Source organism: Lycium ferocissimum, chromosome 10 (genome assembly GCF_029784015.1).
Source record: "Lycium ferocissimum isolate CSIRO_LF1 chromosome 10, AGI_CSIRO_Lferr_CH_V1, whole genome shotgun sequence".
NCBI lineage: Eukaryota > Viridiplantae > Streptophyta > Magnoliopsida > Solanales > Solanaceae > Lycium > Lycium ferocissimum.
In genome coordinates this window covers 33,741,551-33,765,188 of record NC_081351.1, presented here as the reverse complement: position 1 = coordinate 33,765,188, position 23,638 = coordinate 33,741,551, and the positions used below count along the sequence as shown (strand labels likewise).

The window sequence follows — 23,638 nt, the reverse complement described above, 5'->3', positions numbered from 1 at the left end:
ACTTGCGTGCAAGAAAAAAATTAAAAAAATAAATTAGAACTTTGTTTCCCTGAAAAAGGTAATATCAAAAAAATAAAAATCAAGTCGAATTATTCTATTTGAAGATGTAAGCGTGACCAAGTGTTATAAAAGTTTATTGGGGTATCAAAATTACCTTTACCAATCTAAACTTGTGCTTGGGCTACGACCCATCTAGTGAAGTTGTAATCGAGACACTGGTTGAAAACTATCTCCACACTCCATAATTTCCATTGAACACTCTTGAAGAAAGTCACTTTTGGTGTGAAAACTTTGTGACAAAAATCCAGATGACTAATGAATTGCTGGTATGTGAACCTGTCTTTTTGGAATGGACATAGCCTACCGATACATATAAATTAGGCAGAAAATGACTTATCATATTAACATAACAATTTTTAAATTTCCATCTTGTTTTCTTCGAAGTGGTCCATTTGTTTTACTAATCAAATCTTAGAAACAGCAAAGTCAGCACTTAAGTGCCGTTGTCAAGAGGCTGTGACTATTTTAAAAATATGCTAGTCAGTTCACGTTGAATTTGGCTCTCAAGTCTAAATCATAGCCAGTATATAGGAGACCAAAGGCTTAGGTATCATCAAGGCATCACTAATGAATGCTAGTTTCTTCCTACTTTTTCTATTATTTTTCTACTCTTATAAACACAAGATTTATACTACGACGGATGTAATCACTGCAAATCAATTCATCATAGATGTAGTTAAATGATCAGCCTCTCTCCATTTCTCTTCTCTCCATTTTCCTCAGAGTTGGTACTAGATTAGGGGCCGTGGCGTAGATAAATTAATGGTTAAGATTTAATTTACTAAATCATGGTCCTAACTATGATTAGAATAACAAATTATTTCTTTATTTACTTTAAAAATTTTGACAACCCCACAATTCTAGCTAAAACATTACCTTTTCCATCAATATAAATTATCTTCCCATTCAAACATGGAAATTTAATTAACCCTGTGTCCGAAAAGAAATTTATCAACATACGGGCTCCTCTCTTCCCATTCAGACACGAGATATTATTGGACCAAATAAAAACGAGATATATTACACGTAAATTTAGTTGGCCAATTAAATTAATGAATGTCCCTTAAAAAATTAAACCAGTTTATTATATAAGAAAATTTAGAAGAATAAAACATAATGTCTAAATTAAAAGTTAAAAATTAAATTCCAATATTCTTATTAAATAACTACGAACGGACACTGAAGATTAACAACAGAATATAGAAGTTATGTGCTTTAAGCCTCTTATCAACAAAACAGATGATGTTCTTAAGTAGGAAAGAGTGAGAAAAGATTTTTAATATATTGATGGAAGAGATAATATTTTAGCTAAAATTGTGGGATTGTCAAAATTTTGAAAGTAAATAAAGAAAATATTTATTGATACAATCATGGTTAGAACCTTGCTTTAGTTAATGAAATCTTAGCCATTAATTTTAACCTATGCCATGTGTCTCTAATTTAAGCCAATTTAAAAGCTTTGGTGGAGAAGAAGATAATGGAAAAAATGATCCGTCAAACTGTGGTTTCATCCCGTGGAACCTTTAAGCTAGGATTTTTCAGCCCCAATGGTTCCTCAAAAAGATACATAGGGATATGGTACAAGCAAATTCTTCCTGTGCAAACAGTAGTATGGGTTGCCAACAGAGAGAAACCACTCACCAATACATCTTCAATCGTTTTGAAGGTCACCAAGCCAGGAATACTTGCTCTTCTCAATGACAAAAAATGAAATAATATGGTTCACTAACACCTCACGATCAGTCCAAAATCCAAAGAACACAACTTTTAAATTCTGGTAATCTTGTTGTAAAAGATGCAAATGATGAAAATCAGTAAAATTACCTATCGCAGCTTCCATTTCCACCGATGTAGACAACGATATGAGCTTAGCAAAGAATTTTCAAACGAGTCGAGGCTTACCTTTTAACATGGAAGAACGATAATGATCCAACTGCGGGGAATTCACTTTTCACGTTGATCCTAGTGGATATCCACGGTGTCCTCCTCAAATGTAACACAAGTGTATCACTCGCTCGGGATGCGTGGAATGGTTTAAATTGGAGTGGGGCACGCGCACGACTACTAAAAACTACGAAACTCAAAGACTGATAGTTGTTTTAACAAGGAGAGGTTTACTATACTTTCTTTTCTTTTTTTTTTTCGCATTAACAACTCGGTTAACATTAGTCCTAAATAACAACGGTGATATACAATGCTTAACATAGGTGGACGTGACGAGCAGTTGGCATATTTACCTCAATTTACCTTCGGATACTTTGTGATACATATAGCTTATGTGGTACGGAGGCTTGTGACATAGATAATTCCCTTTTAATGGATGTTGGATAAGTTTGTAGCTAAATATCCACAACAAATGGAATGATTGGTGGGGAGGTGTGTTGAAGACACCTCTCGATGTAACAAGGAACATGCATTTCTAAAATATTCTGAATCAAGTTGTCGGATACTAAGTACTCTCGCATGATAGACCATGACACTTGAAGGTGTAGGCAAGTATGCTGAAGGCCGTTCTTGCGAACTTATTCAAGTCTAGACATAAGCAATGGAGACAAAAGGCTGCTTGTTTTGACGCTCGGGGGAGTTGATTGATATGAGAAATCTGTTTGGAAGGGCGCCAAGACATTTATATCGAGGATCGGATTCTTGTAGCTAGGTACGAACTAATGTTGAAAAATTTCGATGATGAATTTTAAACTAGTTTTTCAACATTTCGGAGATCATATTAAAATTATGTACCATTCCATTTAAAGTATTTGATAAAAGCATTGGTTTATAGTATCTGAGGCGTTTGAATAGAAAGACGCATACAGACATCACGGCGAGTTTTCGTTGTTGATGGCGATGATTCCAGCTCGATTCGTTGTTTTACGGGAAAAGGCAAAATCAACTAAAACTCGGAAGATTTTTGAGTTGCCCGATGTTCCAATTATTAACAATAACAAGAGTCACAAATAACTTTTCAATCAATAACAAGATCGGAGAGAGCGTATTTGGACACGTATAAATTGTAAATTTGAGACAAGTTGCTCACATCATTCAAAAATCCACTCGTGTTATTATTAGAATACTGACATGATTACGGTGTTGGTGTTTGAGCTGCATTAGATTTGGTCACACTTAACTTGGGTGCTTTAACTAAACTGGCCAAGAAGTATAAGATTGATTGATGTCACCATTTATTCTTGGATTATGCTGATATAAGAGGTCTTTGAAGAGGGCGAAATTGCCATAAAGAAGAGCTCTCAAGGACTTCCATGCAAGGACTTGATGAATTCAAGAACGAAGTTATCTATATTTCCAAGCTTCAGCATCGAAATTTTGTGAGGCTTATGGGTTGTTGCATACAAGGGGAAGAAAAGATGTTGATCAATGAATACATGCCTAACAAAAGCCTGAATTCGCACATATTTGGTTTGGATTTCTTACCTACTACACAAGCTAAAATTAGTAATATTGCTTTGTCCTATAAGCCAAAACATGCACATTTATGCCCAAGGCAAAAGCACCTTCACTTGAAAACAACTAATCATAAAGCTTATTTTGTAGACCAAACAAATAACAAATTACTTGATTCAAAGCGTTTCCACATTATAACTAATCGCCGTGGCCTATCGTATCTCCATCAAGATTCTTGACTATGAATTATCCATAGACCTTAAAGCAAGCAATGTTTTACTGGATATAGAAACAATCGAAAATTATCGACTTTGGCATGGCCGTTCTTAGAAATAATGAGATGGGAGCAAAAATGAGCCATGTGGTCGGGACATAGTAAGAATCTCTAATATCATACAAAGTACTCTTATATGACATCTCACTTCCTTTATTCTCTGGTGTTGTTTGTTGGCACACCAGGGCTATATGTGCGAGATATGTACTAGATGGGTTTTTCTCCGGAAATCGACGTGTTTAGCTTTAGCGTCTTGGTGTAGAGTGTGAGTTGCAAGTGAAATAGGATTTGTCCGTCAAGATGACATGTACCTTAACCTTCTTGGTCATGTAAGACCGTATAATCAGACATACACATAACTCTTTTTTTTTCTTTTCTCGGAGAACCGGATGGGTCGTAAGAGATTCATATGATCTAAACTTAAACAGTAAGAAGCTACAAAGATGATAGTCCGTGGAACTAATTGATGAGTAGCTAGGCCGATTAACGATATTTCTCGAGCTTTAAGATCAATCCAAGTGGGTTTATTATGTGTGCAACGACGTACGAATATGTACCAAGCACGTCTCGTGGTTAAAGTCTTTGGCTATTGGCGCAACTGCGGCCAAAATGCGAAACCAACTTGGTTTTCACGGTAATCTAAACACATTTTGATGACAAAAATTAGGATTGCAAAGAGCCGGTTCAAAAAACGAAGTCCACGATGACATCGTTAGATCCTCAGCAGAGTTTGAAAGATGACTATTTTGACTTGTGTGCACATGAATAGGAAAAATATATTGGAACTTTTGATTCTGAGAAGCATGTGAGTTTTGAAATAAAACATCTGACTTGAATTTTCTGCTTGAGATGTTATCTACTTAGCGGATGAAATATAATTTAGATATGTTTTTATATCTCGAAAATTACTGCAAACAAATGCCGTGTCTTTAATTGGAGAAGGGTAAACGATGGGACACATTATCCATTTTTATTAAGCACCCAAATGCATGGCCTAGCGGTCATTAAATCGGTAGAAAATCGTAGAGCCTCGAGTTCAAATTCTAAGCGACGGTAGGGGTGTACCACGGTGATTTCTTCAAAATATCCAACCCTTATTAATCGACTTTTTGCATCTGTGGCCGGAAAAGCGACATCACGTGACTTTAGCCGAGGCATAAAAGCATGAGATTAAGATATATATATACAAACATACATACAAGCATTAAATTAGTATCCCTACCGACCGTTATAAAGGTTTATTTGTATCAAAATTACCCTTCACCAATCTAAACTCGTGCTTCGTGCTACTACCTGTACTAGTGAAGTTGTAATCGAGACATAGTTGAAAACTATCTCCATAATTCACTGCCCAAGATTAATTATGTTATCTCGTAGTAGCCGTATTCCCTTTAAGCAAATGTAGATTTATTTTTCTTTTTTTTAAAAAAAAAAGGTGTTTATAAATTTGTACACAAACGGGTATATTAACAAGGAAATAGTCAAATCATATTTTCTTAACATTACTGATAATGAGATAGAATTGTTACAAAGAAATCAAAATAAGGAAAGCAAATGTATCAGTATACCACAACTAACTTAGTGTTATGAAGAAATTATTGTGGGTGGTTTCAAATTTATCCCAAATGTAACAACATATTTTGGAGCGCCATGTAATTTTTTTCATGCAAAATATTAAAATTCAGTGAAATTTGCTTTTTAGTTAACTTGACCAATATTGAATGACTTTTTATGTGACAAAAAATAGAAAAATAATTGGGTGGTAAACTTTAAAATTGAATGATTTTAAGTGAAAAAATTAAAGATGTTGGATAAATTTAAAATTGAATGACCTTTATATCATAAAAATAAAATATTTTTGTATAATTAACTCAAAGTTAGAGGACCATCTATGAGATTTACTCAAAAATATCTTAACGAATTATGGTCTCCATATAATAAAAATTGGTTTAAAAGTTTGATAAAAAAAATATGTGAAAAAAAAAACGTAAAAATACTACGGAGTAATGAAAGGGGAAAAAAGAGAGCAAGGGAAACGAGTTAGAGAAAAACAGGGAATGGGAGTGGGTGGTGAGCTGATGTGGTGGGTCCCGTATTATAAAACCCAAATAAATAACTCCCTCACACAACTAACAATAGTTGTGCCTCACCCAGGCGAATAATACTTTTCACACAGTGTGATACATTCATTCTTGAAGAAAGTGTACGTGTCAATTTTCTACAAGTTTTGGTGTGGGACAAAAATTCAAATCAAATAACTAGACACTTCTGTCACTTTTGTTTGTATCCTCCTCAAAAGTCAGGTCTTTTTTGGAAATGGACATAGCCTACTGATACAAATATACTAGGCAGAAAATGACATCATATTAACATAAGATTTCTGAAATTTCCATCTCGTTTCCTTCCGAAATGGTCCATTTGTTTTACTAATCAAATGTTAGAAATAGCAGTCACCACTAGTACAGTGCCGTGGTCCAGAGGCTGCTTTTTTTTTTTTTTCCATCCAGAGGCTGCTTTTTAAAAAAAATAATGAAAATTCCATCCTTATTTCTTAAGAGCCTGTGAATATTCAAACTCGTAAGTTCCACACTGCAAACAGCATATACGTGGAATTTGGCAGGGGCAGATGTACCAAGAGCCCAGGTGTTCACCTGAATACCCTGAATAAAAAATTACAAGATATTTAGTGAATTTTATGTATTTATGTACGTATATTAACTTTTCAACACCCCGAACATATATTACAACAGATATTTAGGTTCAATTACTTTTCCGAATATCCCGAAATAAAATCCCGAATCCGCCATAATTTAATTCTCAAAGTCTCCATCATAGTGAGTACATATGTGATCAAATGCTTAGACATCACCAAGGCATCAATAATGGAAGCTAGTTTCTTCCTACTTCTTCTGTTGTCTTTCTACTCTACTATACACAAGATTTCTACTACAACGGATGTAATCACTACCAATCACTCCATCAGAGATGGTGAAACTGTTGTTTCATCTGGTGGAATATTTGAAATGGGATTTTTCAGCCCCAGTGGTTCCTCAAGGCGATATATTGGGATATGGTACAAGCAAATTCTTCCGGTACAGACAGTTGTATGGGTTGCCAACAGAGAAAACCACTCATGAGTACATCTTCAGTTGCTTTGAAGGTCACCAAGCCGGGAATACTTGCCCTTCTCAATGACAAGAATGAAATTATATGGTCCACTAACACCTCAAGATCAATCCAAAATCCAGTTGCACTTCTTTTAGATTCTGGTAATCTTGTTGTAAAAGATGCAAATGATGGCAACCCACAAAATTTCCTCTGGCAGAGCTTCAATTTTCCTACTGATACGCACTTGCCTGGTATGAAGCTTGGCAAGAATTTTAAAACTGGCCATGAGAGTTACCTTTCAGCATGGAAGAACGATAATGATCCAGCTCCAGGAGAATTCACTCGTCACATTGACCCTACTGGATATCCACAGGCCCTCACCAAGCGTGGCACAAGAGTATCAGTCCGTGCAGGACCATGGAATGGTTTTCGATGGAGTGGGATACCTAAACAACTACTAACACAAAGCAACATTTATACATTTCAATTTATTTTCAATGAGGAGGAGGTTTACTATATTTTTTCTATCATTAACAGTTCGGTTTTATCACGACTAGTCGTGACTAGCAATGGTTATATACAACGATTAACATGGGTGGATCGTACAAAGAGTTGGCATATGCACTACAATTTACCTTCGGATAACTGTGACACATATAGCTTATGCGGTGCCTACGGGAGCTGTGACATAGAAAATTCTCCTATTTGTGGATGTTTGGAAAAGTTTGTAGCTAAATATCCACAACAATGGGAAAAGGGAGATTGGACAGAAGGGTGTGTTCGGAGGACACCCTTAGATTGCAAAAAGGAACATGTATTTCTAAAATATTCTGGAATCAAGTTGCCGGATACTAAGCACTCTCAGTACGATAAAACCATGACACTCGAAGGGTGTAAGCAAGTATGCTCCAGGAACTGCTCTTGCACAGCTTATTCAAGTCTAGATATAAGCAATGGAGAGAAAGGTTGCTTATTTTGGTTCGGGGAGTTGATTGACATCAAAAAGCTGGCTGAAAGAGGGCAAGACATTTACATCAGGATGGATTCTTCAGAGCAAGGTAAGAACTTGTTTAAGAAATTTCCCATGACATGTTTCTTTTCACCTTAGGTTTTCAACACATCACTATTGTTTATGAGAAATTAGTGACCTATCTCGATTTGCACTGGCTGATAGAAAAAATTGATTACATTATTTGAGGCAGGTTCAAATAGAAAGAAGGCAAAGATACTTCACAATGAGTTTCTCATTGTTGATGGCAATGTGTCTGCTAGGCCTGATTCTGTTCTTGTACAGACGGAAAAAGAAGAAGAAACTGAAACACAAAGAAGATTTTGAGCTGCCACTGTTCCAACTATCGACAATAACAAAAGCCACAAATAACTTTTCAGTAAACAACAAGATTGGAGAGGGTGGATTTGGACCTGTATACAAGGTATACACTGCAAAATTTTGGAATAGTAACCAGTTAATGCTATCTACTGATATACTTTTGCCATTTCTAGGGGGTGCTGGAAGAAGGACAAGAAATTGCTGTGAAGAGACTATCAAGGTCTTCCATGCAAGGACTTGATGAATTGAAGAACGAAGTTATCTACATTGCCAAGCTTCAGCATCGGAATCTTGTGAGACTTTTGGGTTGCTGCATTCAAGAGGAAGAAAAGATGTTGATCTATGAATACATGCCTAACAAAAGCCTGAATTCATACATATTTGGTTTGAATTTCTAACCTACTAAACAAGCTAAAATGAGTAATACTTTGATCTATTAGTCATAACATGAATTTAGACCAACAAACCACGTTTATAAAAACTGCTAACAAGAAAGCTTATTTTGTAGATCAAATGAAGAACAAATTACTTGATTGGCCAAAGCGTTTCCACATCATAAACGGAATTGCTCGTGGCTTATTGTATCTCCATCAAGATTCTCGACTACGGATTATCCATAGAGACCTTAAAGCAAGCAATGTTTTGCTAGATACAGAAATGAATCCAAAGATATCAGATTTTGGCATTGCCAGAAGTGTTGCAGGAAATGAGATGGGAGCAAAAACATGCCATGTGGTTGGGACATAGTAAGAGTCTCTAACATAATACAAAGTGCTCTCATTTGACATCTCGCTTCTTTAATTCTCTTGGTTTTGTTTTTTGGCACAGTGGCTACATGTCCCCTGAATATGCACTAGATGGGATCTTCTCGGTAAAATCAGATGTCTTTAGCTTTGGCGTCTTGGTGTTAGAGATTGTGAGTTGCAAGAGAAATAGAGGATTTGTCCATCAAGATCACAACCTTAACCTTCTCGGTCATGTAAGCAATGTATAATCTGTATTACACACATTTTTTTCCTTTACAGTAGATGGAATTTGTCATGATCCATATGATCTAAACTTAAACAGGCATGGAAGCTTTACAAAGATGGTAGGTCCTTGGAACTAATTGATGAGCAGCTAGCCGATTCTTGTGATATTTCTCAAGTTTTAAGGTCAATCCAAGTGGGTTTATTATGTGTGCAACAACGTCCAGATGATAGACCAAGCATGTCTTCTGTGGTTCTGATGTTGGCTAATGAGAGCCTACTGCCAAAAGCTAAAGAACCAGGGTTTTTCACAGAACGAAACGTATTTGATGAAGCAAAATCAGAACTGCAGACAGCCAGTTCAAAAAATGAAGTCACAATCACATCTTTAGATCCTCGATAGAGTTTGACAGGATAACTATTTTGACTTGTGTGTACATGAATAGGAAAAATATATTAAAACTTTGATTGTTGGGAAATACAATATATTTTGAACTAAAACATCATGTTGAATTTTTCTACTTGAAGATGTTATCTACTTATGGATGAATTTTTTAATCTATTTTTACTGTTCTTTAAATATATAATCTAGATATGTTTCTTATATCTCGAACCCTACTGTAGACAAAAGCTAGGTATTTAAGTGCAGAAGGGTATGCAGATGAACCCATTATCCCATTTTTCATAAGCATCCAAAGGTGTGACCTAGTATTCAATGAAGCTGATTGACAAGCATGAGATCTCATGTTCAAATTCCAGCTGAAAACCCATTATCCCATTTGTTCAATCCTATAATAGAGTTACTCACCCAAAGGTGTGATTTAGACCTAGTATTCAATGATTATCAAGAAAATGTTGAAATTTGTTTTCCAGACAAGCATAACATTTTTATCGTGTTATTCAACTCACAAAATCAATACTAGTAACCGAAATTCCGCATATTATAACTGTAATTTTTAGTTAAAGTATATTGAGAAGATGGTAAAAAATTGCTCTCGGAATTTAAACAACCCTTTACCTTAACTTGATTTGTTGTCGCATTTGTGAGACATACAACTAAATGTTGTATCTTACTTAGAAAACATAAATTCCAATAATAGTGCTAGATTTTGAATTGGTAATTTTTCCTTTTTCAGAGAATAGCAACCTATTTGCATCAACAAATTTCATAAGTAGATATGTTTAACGAATTTCATTTTTGATACTTTGAAGAAATAGAAGGATTTGCTATTAATACACACACAACTGATCTAAACTTTACCCAAGGCAATGGATCCATCCTTCACCATTTATCAAGAAAAATGTTTCTTATATCACAAAAATTCTAAAGTTGTAAATTTGTTTTCCAGACCTATTAGTACAAGAGGACCCTATAACATTTTTAATGCGCATGAAATTATTCAACTCACATGCCAATAACTCAGCATAACTTTGAAACTAGTAAGGATCCGAATTACAGTAGGAGATATTGAAATTGAATAGCTATATCTACGTAGGTTCATTTGAAACAAAGGCGGAGATGAAGTTCAGGATTATTAAAAGACCTGGAATGGCTTAGACTTATTATAGGGTTAATACGACCTATGATGGAAAAGCAAGCAAGCTAACTATGCATAGGAAAGCAAGCCTTCGACATCACTATTGGCCAAGCCCTATACCTCTACCACTGCCTTGAGCCCTTGATCAATTAGTAGGGCATGCTAAACCTACGTCAACAATCAGTGGGGCATCTCTCCATCTTATGCATCTTCTAGTGCAATGACTGAGCTAGTGTCACTGGATCCCTCAATCCCTCTTACAAAGCAAACTTTCCTTCTTTTTGTTATTTTCAAACGATTGTAAAGTTTATTAATTTTTTTTTATTTTTTATTTTTGCCATAAATAAAGTTTGTAATATTTAAATCTTCAATTTGGGGTCAAAGTAGGGTCAAGCTTGCTATAAAAAAGAATGGGGATATCCCACTGCAATGTTTCTAATACTACTTTAGAATAAATAGCTTTTTAACGTAAGTAATGGAGAAAGATATGGGAACTAACAAAAAGAAAAGAGTATCTCTTTAAGAAAATGTGATTTAATTGATTCTCAAAGAACTGTTTCCATTTGCTTTTCCCATCCACTTGTGTACAAACAAGTCTATCAGTTTTCTAATGAGTTTAAGATCTATGCACTGACAATATGGCATATATCTATACAATAAGATCACTTATCAGATAATTATGAGTAAATTTCTGAGATAAACATTAATTGGTAACCTGATAAAAATAGTAGTTAACTTATTATCACAGGTGAAATTGTATTGATAGTGTAAGCAAAACTTTAAATGTCATGGTATATTATTAAAATCCGTTCTCAAATAAGAACTTGACATTTCTCTAACCCTCCAAATAAATATGTATACTATTTCTTATTATATTTTGATTATATTTCTAACGTCGAACCAGGTGACCTAGAATTTTAATGTTATAGGTGCTCCACTGCCTATAATGTAGGGTTGACACCATCTACTTCAAGAAAAAATTGACAATGAAAAAAAAATCTTAAGTAGGCATTTGGTCATGAAAATCAAATATTTTCCACTTTTTTTGGAATTTTGAAGTTGGAGTTGAAATTGTGTTTGGTTATAGCTTTTGCAAAGAATATTTGATTGTTTGAATATACTGAAGGTGTATTCAGTATGGAGGAAAACATTTTCCGGAAGCTGTTTTTCAATTTTCTCATGTCGTTTAGTAAAAAAATTTGGTAAATATTTTCTTTAAGGAAAAAAGTTCCTTAAAAATGAGAAAAATGACTTCCCTAATGAAAGTAGGGAAAACAAGTCTCACAAGTGGCATTTCACCAACCACCCCAGCCCCCACCACCACCCTCCGAAAAAGATTTTTTTTTTTTTAAAAAAAAAATAAAGTTTTTAATTATAAAATCCTTATAAAAGTAAAATAAAATATAAGAAATAGAAAATTTGAGAGGGGGGTTGGGTGGAGCTGTGTGGGGTGTGGTGGGGTTGGGGTGAGTGGTGGTGTGGGGTAGGGTTGGGTGAAGATGAAGTGTGTTTGAGGGCGGTGGTTGAGTGCTTCCGGTGGTGGTGGGGTTGGTGGAGCTTGAATGACTATTTTCCCAAAAATGTTTTCTACTAACCAACCGAACATAAGTAAAAAAATTCACTTATTTTCCTCCCTACCGAACACACCTGAAAGTGAAAACAGGATTTTAGATGTTTTCCAAATTCCAAATACAATTGTATTTGAAATTTTCATGGTCATACGCTGATTTTCAAATAAAGTGAAAAAAAAATCGAGAAAAAACTGAAAAATTCTCATGGCCAAACGGGTCTTGCAAACCATCATGTATACTATAATTACAAAAAATTCTTCACAGTTGTCATGTATGAGAGATTTCACATTTTGGAAAACATGATTTTTTTTTTTTTTTAAAACATAAACAGTGCATTTTTATTAAGACTTGTATGAGTTTTCACATTATGGAAAAGATTATAATAGCACACTATTAATACTTGCAAAATACTTCTCGCTCTACATAATATAAATTAAAAACCATTGACAAATTCCTATTGGACCATGTCTCTCTATCAACAACAAGGTAATGACAAAACATTATATTCACACATCTTCTAGACTAAATTAAATCCTAACTATTTAAGTTTTTGGAAGATAAAAAAAGGAAAAACTTACGAATTTGTGAGCCAAAAGCTATGTGTCAATGAGCACGAGTTTATGAATTGACACAACTCAAATCATCGCAAATGTAATAGTAGAATCACAGCTCCATTGCACACTAATTTGCCCCAAATATCACAATCATCAAAAAAAGCAGCCAAGAATTTTACGAAAATAAGTAGCTCTACAGAGTAGAAAAGGAGAGGCCACTGACCGAGATTTTTGGGCAGATGCCCGAGATGGAGTCGACAAACCTGACAAGTTTCAGAGTAAAGCTAATCGTAATTTGTGAGAAAATGGAGGGGGAAGGAAGAGATTGAGCGAAATAAAGGAAAAAGGTTAGCTATTCTGTTTAAAAGAAAATGACGTGTATTTTCAGATCAAATTTAAACATAATATTATATTCTTATTAGTGAAAAGGTGCAAATATATCTCTCAATTTTGTGATTTAGAGCAGATATATTTCTCGTTAAAAAAAGTGTTATATATATACCCCCGCCGTTATATAAATAGTGCAAATATACCCTTTTCGCTGATAGAATTTAAACAAAGTTGTTTAATTAAAAAAATATCACGTGGCTTTAAAAAAATAAGTCAACCTATTTTTTTGGTAGACTTTTTTCTAAATCCATGTGGTAATTTTTTTCTAGTGGATCGGGTATGGTTCATTTTAAAAAATAGGTAGACTTACTTTTTTTAAAACTAAGGAGATATTTTTTAAAAACGAAAGAGACAACCCACTAGAAAAATAATTGGCTCGTGGCTTTAAGAAAATAATTCTACTAGAAAAAAATGGGTAGACTTATTCTTTTTTATAGTCACGTGACATTTTCTTCATTAAAAGATAAGCTAAATGATTTTTAAAAAAACAACTGGCAGCGAAAAGGGTTTATTTGCACCATTTATGTAACAGAAGGGGTATATTTCCACCATTTGTGTAATGGTAGGGGTATATATGCACCACTTTTTTAAGGAGGGTATATCTGCTCTAAATCGCAAAGTTAAGGAAAGATATTTGCACCTTTGCCCTTCTTATTAAAAAGTCTTTTGGGGTCGTTTGGTTCGCGGATAGGTTATTCCAAAATTGTAGTTGGAATTATAATTCTTGGACTAATTTATCCCACATGGGAGGTGGGATAAAGTAACATCAAGTTTGATGGATGATATCCCATGATTAAGTTTGAGATTAAATTTATACTTTGTTTGATTGAAAGTATAAATTTATCGGATAAATTTGTACCTTCAACCAAACAAAGTTTAAGTTTAATCCTAAATTTAATCCTGAGATAATCCATCTTATCCCATGAACCGAACAAAAAGTTATACAAAGTTATGAAATGTTTAATAGTTAATAGCACTTTCGGTTTATTAGTGAATTTTTATTTTAGTCTTTGTGACATTTCACTAAGCACGTTTAAACTTTAATTGCTTTAAATGTGCACTTTCGATCCCCTTGTTTATGAATATTCATAAATTTTCAAAATTATTAAGCATTACACCGTCTTAATTAGGGATAAGGTCTGCGTACACTTTACCCTCCCCAGACCCCACATTGTGGGATTTTACTAGGTATGTTGTTGTTGTTGTATACCGTCTTAATTACTTATGTGTTATGTTAAACGTATAGTATTATTCCACAAAGGATCATACGTAGTTAACACAATCTCATCATTATATTTCAAAATCAAACCCTTGAACCTTTTTTTTTTTTTTTAATTTTTTTAGGGCATTACCGGGAAGCCCTTTCAAAAATTCTCGACGGCCAAGGAAGAACTAAGGCCGAAGAGGGGGTTTGGAAATAGTTTTCAACCAGCAATTAACGCGCCTCGATTAGTACCTCACTAGTTGCGTCATTGCCCCAAGCGCAAAGATCACCCTTGAACCTTATATAACAGAAATGTTAACTAAAGAAATGTTGAGAAGAATCTTAAGGAGATTATCCATCTACTATATATACATAAAAAGTAAGTTTGATCTTGTATGTGTAGTAGTATAATTTTTCTTGCGAAGGGACTCAAATGAACCTCCTTGCGGTACCCTAGCTCCACTAGGGGTATATGGACATTCACAGGAAACTAAAAACTGAATCAAACGAAAAAGAAAAAAAAAACCAAAATTTTGTGGTTTGATTTGATTTTGGTTTTAATTATAAAATGGATAAAATTTGGCTTGATTTTGATTTGTGGAAAAAATAATTGACAAAATCGAACCAAACTGACTATATAAAGACGTATTTAAAAGTTATAGGTGCTAGATTTGTCCTGAATTTCCTATCTTATTTGAATTCTACCATAATTGTATTTTACTTCAAAAAAGATTTATTAGTTGAAAAGGTTTTCTTTATGGAAAAGGACTCTACTATATCTATCCTATTTGTCGGAGGAGAAGTTTCGGACTTCTATAAATAGAAGATTTGTTCTTCTCACACACAACACAATAACATCCACAATGTAATCTTTAAAAAGTCTTGTTTAGGAGAAGATTATTCTCTCAATAGGTTTATGCTTATTATATTAGTTTTTCCAATATGTAGGTCATTTGACCAAATCATATTAAATATTATATATGTTTCTTTTATTATGGTTTATGTGTCGTCTGATTTATCGTTGTTCAAGTTTTACAACTGTTAGCTTCCGCATGGCGTCATCTTATTTCGTTTCCAAGAATAGGTACACATATATGTATATTCTTATGTAAAATTTTACAATATATATATATATATATATATATATATATATATATATATATATATAATCTTCCTGCACTATTGTTTTCTAGTCTAGTCCTTTGTCTTTACAATAACTTAGTTAATTTACCTTTACAGGCATATGGTCTTTGTAGGCGTTTGAACGTGAATTGAGTGATATAGAAAAAGTAGTATTTAGAGTTAAGTTGAAAAATGATATCCGAGAGTTGCTGTCGTGTTTGAACATGCATTTCACTTGAGAAAATGTTGAAATTTTGTAAGAGTAAAAAAAAAATTACTTGAAAAATTAATCCTAAATTTTCGAACTCAGAAAAACTTTATGTCCAAGTTCAGAGTGAATCGACACAATGTATGACCAAAAGAAAAACCTTAAGAAAAGCAAAATTTACGTCCAAGCGGGTCTATTTTGATAAGTCCAAGAATTTATTTCATGTTAAAATAAGTTGTCTTCAATTGAGTCCTTAATTATTCAGAAATTCAATTATCATCGACATATATTGGTAATTTTTGCTTGCCCAATATGACTACGGGACGAAGCAATGTGACTAATGACATGCTACAATAGAGTGAGGACCAAGATGAGATCTTTTGTAGTCAAGTCAACAACTAGTTGCATCCAGGGCCGGTCCTATGTTGAACCCACTTTGTTGAAAAATAACACTGTATATACATGTATATTTAATCTGTTTTTAAAAAATATATATGTATATTTTAAAAAATATATATGTATATACAATGTTATTTATATATTTCTTATATATTAAACCCACTTGGTAAAAAATCCTAGATCCGGCACTGATTGCATCATCTAAATATTTGCTAATTGGCAACTTAAGCACCACACAAGGAGACAGTTTTTTTTTTTTTTTAATAAGGTAAAGTTTAGAGAGACAGATAATGCTTTGAGACCATAATTCAAATGACTAATCACTTATATCCTCCTCAAAAGTCAGGTTTGGTGGATTGACCATAAACAGACGTCTGATACTAAATTTAGGCAGAAAATGACACATGATCTTAGCATCGTAATTGTCAAACTTCAATCTCGTTATTTCTTCTTCCCGATTTTACTAGTCAAATGTCGAATTGTAGAAGTGTGGCCCGGTGCACAAAGCATCCTAAGTTAACAGGGTCAGGGAAGGGCCGCACCCCAAGGGGTGAGATGTACACAACCTACCCTAATGCATCAACGATCGTTTCCACCTCGAACCTCGCGATCTATAGTCACGCGAGACAACTTTCATTGTAACAAAAACTCCTTATATGCCATAACGTAGAAGTAAATCTGAAATCCTTACATGCCATAACGTCTAGTTGAAACAACAATAGTACGATGCCGTGTCCCAAAGGATTTCAGAATTGTAGAGGCCAGTTTCAACATTGCAAACAGAACATAACGAGGAATTGACTCTCAATTATAAATCAAAGTCAGTACATAGGTGACCAAAGACTTGAGCATCAACAGGGACTCAATAATGGAAGCTAGTTTCTTCCTACTTTTTCTGTTGTCTTTCTACTCTTCTATACACAAGATTTCTACTACAACAGATGTAATCACTACAAATCACTCCATCATAGATGGTGAAACTGTCGTTTCATTTGGTGGAATCTTTGAGCTGGGATTTTTCAGCCCCAGCGGTTCCTCAAAACGATATGTTGGGATATGGTACAAGCAAATTCTTCCTGTGCAGACAGTTGTATGGGTTGCCAACAGAGAAAAACCACTCACCAATACATCTTCAGTTGCTTTAAAGGTCACCAAGCCGGGTGTACTTGCTCTTTTTGATGAAAAGAATGAAACTATATGGTCCACTAACATCTCAAGATCAGTTCAAAATCCAGTTGCAGTACTTCTAGATTCTGGAAATCTTGCTGTAAAAGATGCAAATGATGGCAACCCAGCACATTTCCTCTGGCAAAGCTTCAATTTTCCAACTGATACACTCTTGCCCAATATGAAGCTTGGCAAGAATTTAAAAACTGACCATGAGATTTACCTTTCAGCATGGAAGAATGACAATGATCCAACTCCAGGGGAAATCACACTTCACATTGAACCGGCAGGATATCCTCAGGGCTTCATCAAACGTGGCACAAGTGCAACTGCTCGGGTAGCACAAAGAGTTGGCATGAACAGCATTTATAAAATACAATTTGATTTCAATAAGGATGAGGTTTACTATAGTTTTTCCCTCATTAATAGCTCGGTTTTATCAAGAATAGTCCTGACTAGTAATGGTTATATACAACGATTGACGTGGGTGGATCAGACAAAGATTTGGAATACTTATGTCAGCTTACCTTCGGATACTTGTGATACATATAACTTATGTGGTGCCTATGGTAGTTGTGACACCTATACTTAACCCGTTTGTCAATGTTTGGATAAGTTTGTAACTAAATATCCGCAACAATGGAAAAAGGGAGATTGGTCAGAAGGGTGTGTTCGGAAGACACCTCTTGATTGCAATAAGGAACATGTATTTCTAAAATATTCTGGAATCAAGTTGCCATATTCTAAGTACTCTCAATACGAGAAGAATACGACACTTGAAGAGTGTAGGCAAGTATGTTTGAGGAACTGCTCTTGCACAGCTTATTCAAGTTTAGATAGAGACAAAGGTTGCTTGTTTTGGTTTGGGGAGTTGATTGACATCAGAAAGCAGTCTGAAACAATGCAAGACATTTACATCAGAATGGATTCTTCAGAGCTAGGTAAGAACTAACCATGTTTCACCAAATTATCATGATGTATATTTAAACTTAGTTTTTCAACATGGAGATTGTATTATGCAAATTTAGTGTCCTGTCTCAATTTGCAGTGGATAATAGAAAAAAATGGTTGTAGTATCTGAGGCAGGTTCAAATAAAAAGAAAACAAAGATACTTGCAGTGAGTTTCTCATTGTTGATGGCAATGATTCTGCTCGGCCTGATTCTGCTGTTGTACATACGGAAAAAAAAAAAAGAAACTGAAACCCAAAGAAGATTTTGAGCTGCCACTGTTCCAATTTTCGACAATAACAAGAGCCACTAATAACTTTTCAGTCCAGAACAAGATTGGAGAGGGTGGATTTGGACCTGTTTACAAGGTATAAATGGCAAATTTGTTGGAATGGAAATGATTTTCATTTGCAATATTTTGTTGTTGTAAAATTTATATTCTCCTTTTTCACTTTTGCCATTTCTAGGGGGTGCTGGAAGAGGGACAAGAAATAGCCGTGAAGAGACTCTCGAGGACTTCCATGCAAGGATTTGATGAATTCAAGAATGAAGTTATCTATATTTCCAAGCTTTTGCATCGAAATCTTGTGAGACTTTTGGGTTGCTGCATTCAAGGAGAAGAAAAGATGTTGATCTATGAATATATGCCTAACAAAAGCCTGGATTCCTACATATTTGGTTTGCATTTCTCACCTTCTGTACAAGCTAAATTCTTTGGTCTACTAGTCATGACACGTTCTCTTAGACCAAGGCAAACACATGCTTACAAAAACTGCTAACAAGAAAGCTTATTCTGTAGATCAAACAAAGAGCAAATTACTGGATTGGCCAAAGCGTTTCCACATCATAAATGCAATTTCTCGTGGCTTATTGTATCTCCATCAAGATTCTCGACTACGAATTATCCATAGAGACCTTAAAGCAAGCAATGTATTGCTAGATATAGAAATGAATCCAAAGATATCGGATTTTGGCTTGGCCGAAGTGTTGCAGAAATGAGATGGGATCAAAAACACGTCATGTGGTTGGGACATAGTAAGTGTCTCTAATACCATACAAAGTACTCTCATATGAAATCTCGCCTCTTTAATTTTCTTGGTGTTGTTTTTTGGCACAGTGGCTATATGACCCCAGAATATGCAATACATGGAAATTTCTCGGTAAAATCAGATGTGTTTAGCTTTGGCGTCTTGGTGTTAGAGATTGTGAGTTGCAAGAGAAATAGAGGATTTGTCCATTTTATAGGCATAAAATGACTTGGGCTCCAAGTGTGCTACATGACATTTCAATTCTCCTCCACATCTTTGGCTCCAAGCAATGCATCCTTTGGCTCCAAGCAATGCATTCTTTGGCTCTAAGTAAATCATCCTTTGGCTCCAAGTAATAGAAATCATCCAACTAAAATTGTCACATGGATTTTCTATCACAAGACAAAAACCAACTCTTTCAGATGCAAATGATGAAAATCCAGAAAATTACCTATGACAGAGCTTCCATTTTCCTACTGATACACACTTGCATGATATGAAGCTTGGCAAGAATTTTCAAACTGGCCATGAGGCTTACCTTTTAACATGGAAGAACGATAATGATCCAACTCCAGGGGAATTCACTTTTCACGTTGATCCTAGTGGATATCCACAGGTCCTCCTCAAACGTGGCACAAGTGTATCAGCTCGCTCAGGATCATGGAATGGTTTAAATTGGAGTTGGGCACCCGCACGACTACTAAAACTACACAACTGCAGTACAATAAGAGTTGTTTTTAACAAGGAGGAGGTTTACTATACTTTTTTTTTCGCATTAACAACTGGTTAACAAGAATAGTCCTAAATAGCAATAGTGATATACAAGAGTTGGCATATTTACCTTCAGATACTTGTGATACATATAGCTTATGTGGTGCCTATGGGAGCTGTGACATAGATAATTCCCCTTTTTGTGGATATTTGGATAAGTTTGTTGCTAAATATCCACAACAATGGGAAAATGGGGATTGGTCAGAAGGGTGTGTTCGGAAGACACCTCTCGATTGCAACAAGGAACATGCATTTCTAAAATATTCTGGAATCAAGTTGCCGGATACTAAGTACTCTCAGTATGATAGGACCATGACACTTGAAGGGTGTAGGCAAGTATGCTCAAGGAACTGCTCTTGCACAGCTTATTCAAGTCTAGACATAAGCAATGGAGACAAAGGTTGCTTGTTTTGGTTTGGGGAGTTGATTGATATCAGAAAGCTGTTTGGAAGGGGCCAAGACATTTATATCAGGATGGATTCTTCAGAGCTAGGTACGAACTAATGTTCAAAAATTTCCAATGATGAATTTTAAACTTAGTTTTTCAACATTTGGAGATCGTATTCTGCAAAATTAGTGTACTATCTTGATTTGCAGTGGCTGATAAAAAGCATTGGTTTGTAGTATCTGAGGCAGGTTTGAATATAAAGAAGGCAGAGATACTCACGGTGAGTTTCTCATTGTTGATGGCAATGATTCTGTTGTTTTACATACGGAAAAGGCAAAATAAACTGAAAATCGAAGAAGATTTTGAGTTACCAGTGTTCCAATTATCGACAATAACAAGAGTCACAAATAACTTTTCAATCAATAACAAGATCGGAGAGAGCGTATTTGGACATGTTTACAAAGTATAAATTGTAAATTTGAGATGTTGCTCACATCATTCAAAATCCCGCCGCACCTGTGTCGATCTGACATGATTACGGTGTTGGTGTTTGAGCTGCATTAGATTTGGTCACCTTAACTTGGGTGCTTTGACTAAACTGGCCAAGAAGTATAAGATTGATTGGGTATCTGTTTTAATTTTGGATTATGTCATATAGGGGGTGCTGGAAGAGGGACAGGAAATTGTCGTAAAGAGGCTCTCAAGGACTTCCATGCAAGGACTTGATGAATCCAAGAACAAAGTTATCTATATTTCCAAGCTTCAGCATCGAAATTTTGTGAGGCTTATGGGTTGTTGCACGCAAAGGGAAGAAAAGATGTTGATCAATGAATACATGCCTAACAAAAGCCTGAATTCACACATATTTGGTTTGGATTTCTTACCAACTACACAGGCTAAAATTAGTAATATTGCTTTATCCTATAAGCCAAAACATGCACATTTATGCCCAAGGCAAAAGCACCTTCATGGAAACAACTAATCATAAAGCTTATTTTGTAGACCAAACAAATAACAAATTACTTGATTGGCCAAAGCGTTTCCACATTATAAACGGAATTGCTCGTGGCTTATTGTATCTCCATCAAGATTCTCGACTATGAATTATCCATAGAGACCTTAAAGCAAGCAATGTTTTGCTAGATATTGAAATGAATCCAAAATTATCAGACTTTGGCATGGCCAAAAGTGTTGCTGGAAATGAGATGGGAGCAAAAACGCGCCATGTGGTTGGGACATAGTAAGAATCTCTAATATCATACAAAGTACTCTTTTATGACATCTCACTTCCTTTATTCTCTTGGTGTTGTTTTTGTTGGCACAGGGGCTATATGTGCCCATAATATGTACTAGATGGGATTTTCTCGGTAAAATCAGATGTGTTTAGCTTTGGCGTCTTGGTGTTAGAGATTGTGAGTTGCAAGCGAAATAGAGGATTTGTCCATCAAGATGACAACCTTAACCTTCTCGGTTATGTAAGCACTGTATAATCTGTATTACACACATAACTCATTTTTTTCTCAAGAACAGATGGAATTTGTCATGGTCCATATGATCTAAACTTAAACAGGCATGGAAGCTTTACAAAGATGATAGGTCCATGGAACTAATTGATGAGTAGCTAGCTGATTCTTACGATATTTCTCAAGCTTTAAGATCAATCCAAGTGGGTTTATTGTGTGTGCAACGACATCTAGATGATAAACCAAGCATGTCTTATGTGGTTCTGATGTTGACTAATGAGAGCCTACGGCCAAAAGCAAAAGAACCAGGGGTTTTCACAGAACTAAACGCATTTGATGAAGCAAAATCAGGATTGCAGAGAGCCAGTTCAAAAAATGAAGTCACAATGACATCGTTAGATCCTCGATAGAGTTTGAAAGGTGACTATTTTGACTTGTGTGCACATGAATAGGAAAAATATATTGGAACTTTGATCCCTGAGAAGTACAGTAGTTCTTGAAATAAAACATCAACTTGAATTTTTCTACTTGTAGATATTATCTACTTATGGATGAAATATAATTTAGATATGTTTCTTATATCTCGAAAATTACCTAAACAAATGCCAGGTCTTTAATTGGAGAAGGGTAAACGGGCGGACACATTATCCATTTTGATTAAGCACCCAAAGGCATGGCCTAGTGGTCATTGAATCGGGTAGAAAATCATGAAGTCTCAAGTTCAAATTCCAGCGAAGATAAAAACACTAGGTGATTTCTTCGCATATATCCAACCCTTGGATAACTGACTTATTCGGTACCTGTGCTGGTTGGAAGAAGCAGTATCACGTGACTTTAGTTAAGGTGCACAAAAACTGGCAGATTAGATATAATACATATACAAACATACATACACAGATTAAATTAATTGTATCCCCGACCGACTGTTATAAAGGTTTATTGGGGTCTCAAAATTACCCTTCACCAATCTAAACTCGTGCTTCGTGCTACGACCCAGCTAGTGAAGTTGTAATCGAGACACTAGTTGAAAACTATCTCCATAAGTCACCAGTCCAAGATTAATTATGTTATCTCAGAGTAGCCGTATTCCCTTTTCCCTTTAAGCAGCGAGATTTATTTTTCTCTTTTTTTTTTCTTTTTTTTTTTAAAAGGTGTTTATGAAATTTACTATACAAATGGGTATATTAATAAGGGAAAATTAGTCAAATCATATTTTCTTAACATTACTGATAATGAGATAGAACTGTCACAAAGAAATCAAAATAAGGAAAGCCAATGTAATATTGTATAACACAACTAATTTAGCGTTATGAAGCAAATTATTGTGGGTGGTTTCAAATTTATCCCGAATGTAACTAACATATTTTGGAGCGCCATGTAATTTTTTTCATGCAAAATATTAAAATTCAAGTGAAGTTTGCTTTTTAGTTAACTTGACCAATATTGAATGACTTTTATGTGACAAAAAATAGAAAAATAATTGGGTGGTAAACTTTAAAATTGATTGATTTTTAAGTGAAAAAATTAAAAAAAAGTGTTGTGATAAATTTAAAATTGAATGACCTTTTATATCATAAAAATAAAATATTTTTATATAATTAACTCAAAGTTAGAGGACCATCTATGAGATTTACTCAAAAATATCTTAACGAATTATGGTCTCCATATAATAAAATTGGTTTAAAAGTTTGATAAAAAAAAATATGTGAAAAAAAAAAAAACGTAAAAATACTACGGAGTAATGAAA

General features: G+C 34.8%; 1 protein-coding gene, 1 long non-coding RNA gene, 1 other non-coding gene and 2 pseudogenes across 4 annotated transcripts; 3 read left to right on the top strand and 2 right to left on the bottom strand.

Moving 5' to 3' along the window:
- The window catches only part of LOC132034826 (G-type lectin S-receptor-like serine/threonine-protein kinase At4g27290), a 4,676-nt pseudogene extending 2,905 nt beyond the window's left edge, over window positions 1–1,771 (top strand).
- A 4,795-nt stretch (window positions 1,772–6,566) lies between these two features.
- On the top strand, window positions 6,567–9,679 carry LOC132033517 (G-type lectin S-receptor-like serine/threonine-protein kinase At4g27290). The gene is given in 7 exon segments (XM_059423517.1): window positions 6,567–6,864; window positions 6,867–7,899; window positions 8,114–8,274; window positions 8,345–8,555; window positions 8,680–8,917; window positions 9,000–9,150; window positions 9,240–9,679. Coding segments are annotated over 7 exon segments (2,346 nt in total). The 5' UTR covers window positions 6,567–6,615; the 3' UTR covers window positions 9,543–9,679.
- On the bottom strand, window positions 6,871–13,228 carry LOC132033521 (uncharacterized). Of its 2 annotated transcripts, none has more exons than XR_009408751.1 (3): window positions 13,026–13,228; window positions 8,076–8,481; window positions 6,871–7,298 (listed from the first exon to the last, which is right to left on the bottom strand). It is a non-coding gene; the product is annotated as an uncharacterized LOC132033521 (long non-coding RNA). The 2 variants fall into 2 exon arrangements; XR_009408752.1 differs by having other exon boundaries at window positions 6,871–7,295.
- Window positions 13,229–14,536: 1,308 nt separating this feature from the next.
- On the bottom strand, window positions 14,537–14,683 carry LOC132035612 (U4 spliceosomal RNA). The gene has a single exon (XR_009409342.1). It is a non-coding gene; the product is annotated as a U4 spliceosomal RNA (small nuclear RNA).
- Window positions 14,684–16,780: 2,097 nt separating this feature from the next.
- LOC132034825 (G-type lectin S-receptor-like serine/threonine-protein kinase At4g27290) lies at window positions 16,781–21,410 on the top strand (annotated as a pseudogene).
- The last annotated feature ends 2,228 nt before the right edge of the window (window positions 21,411–23,638 follow it).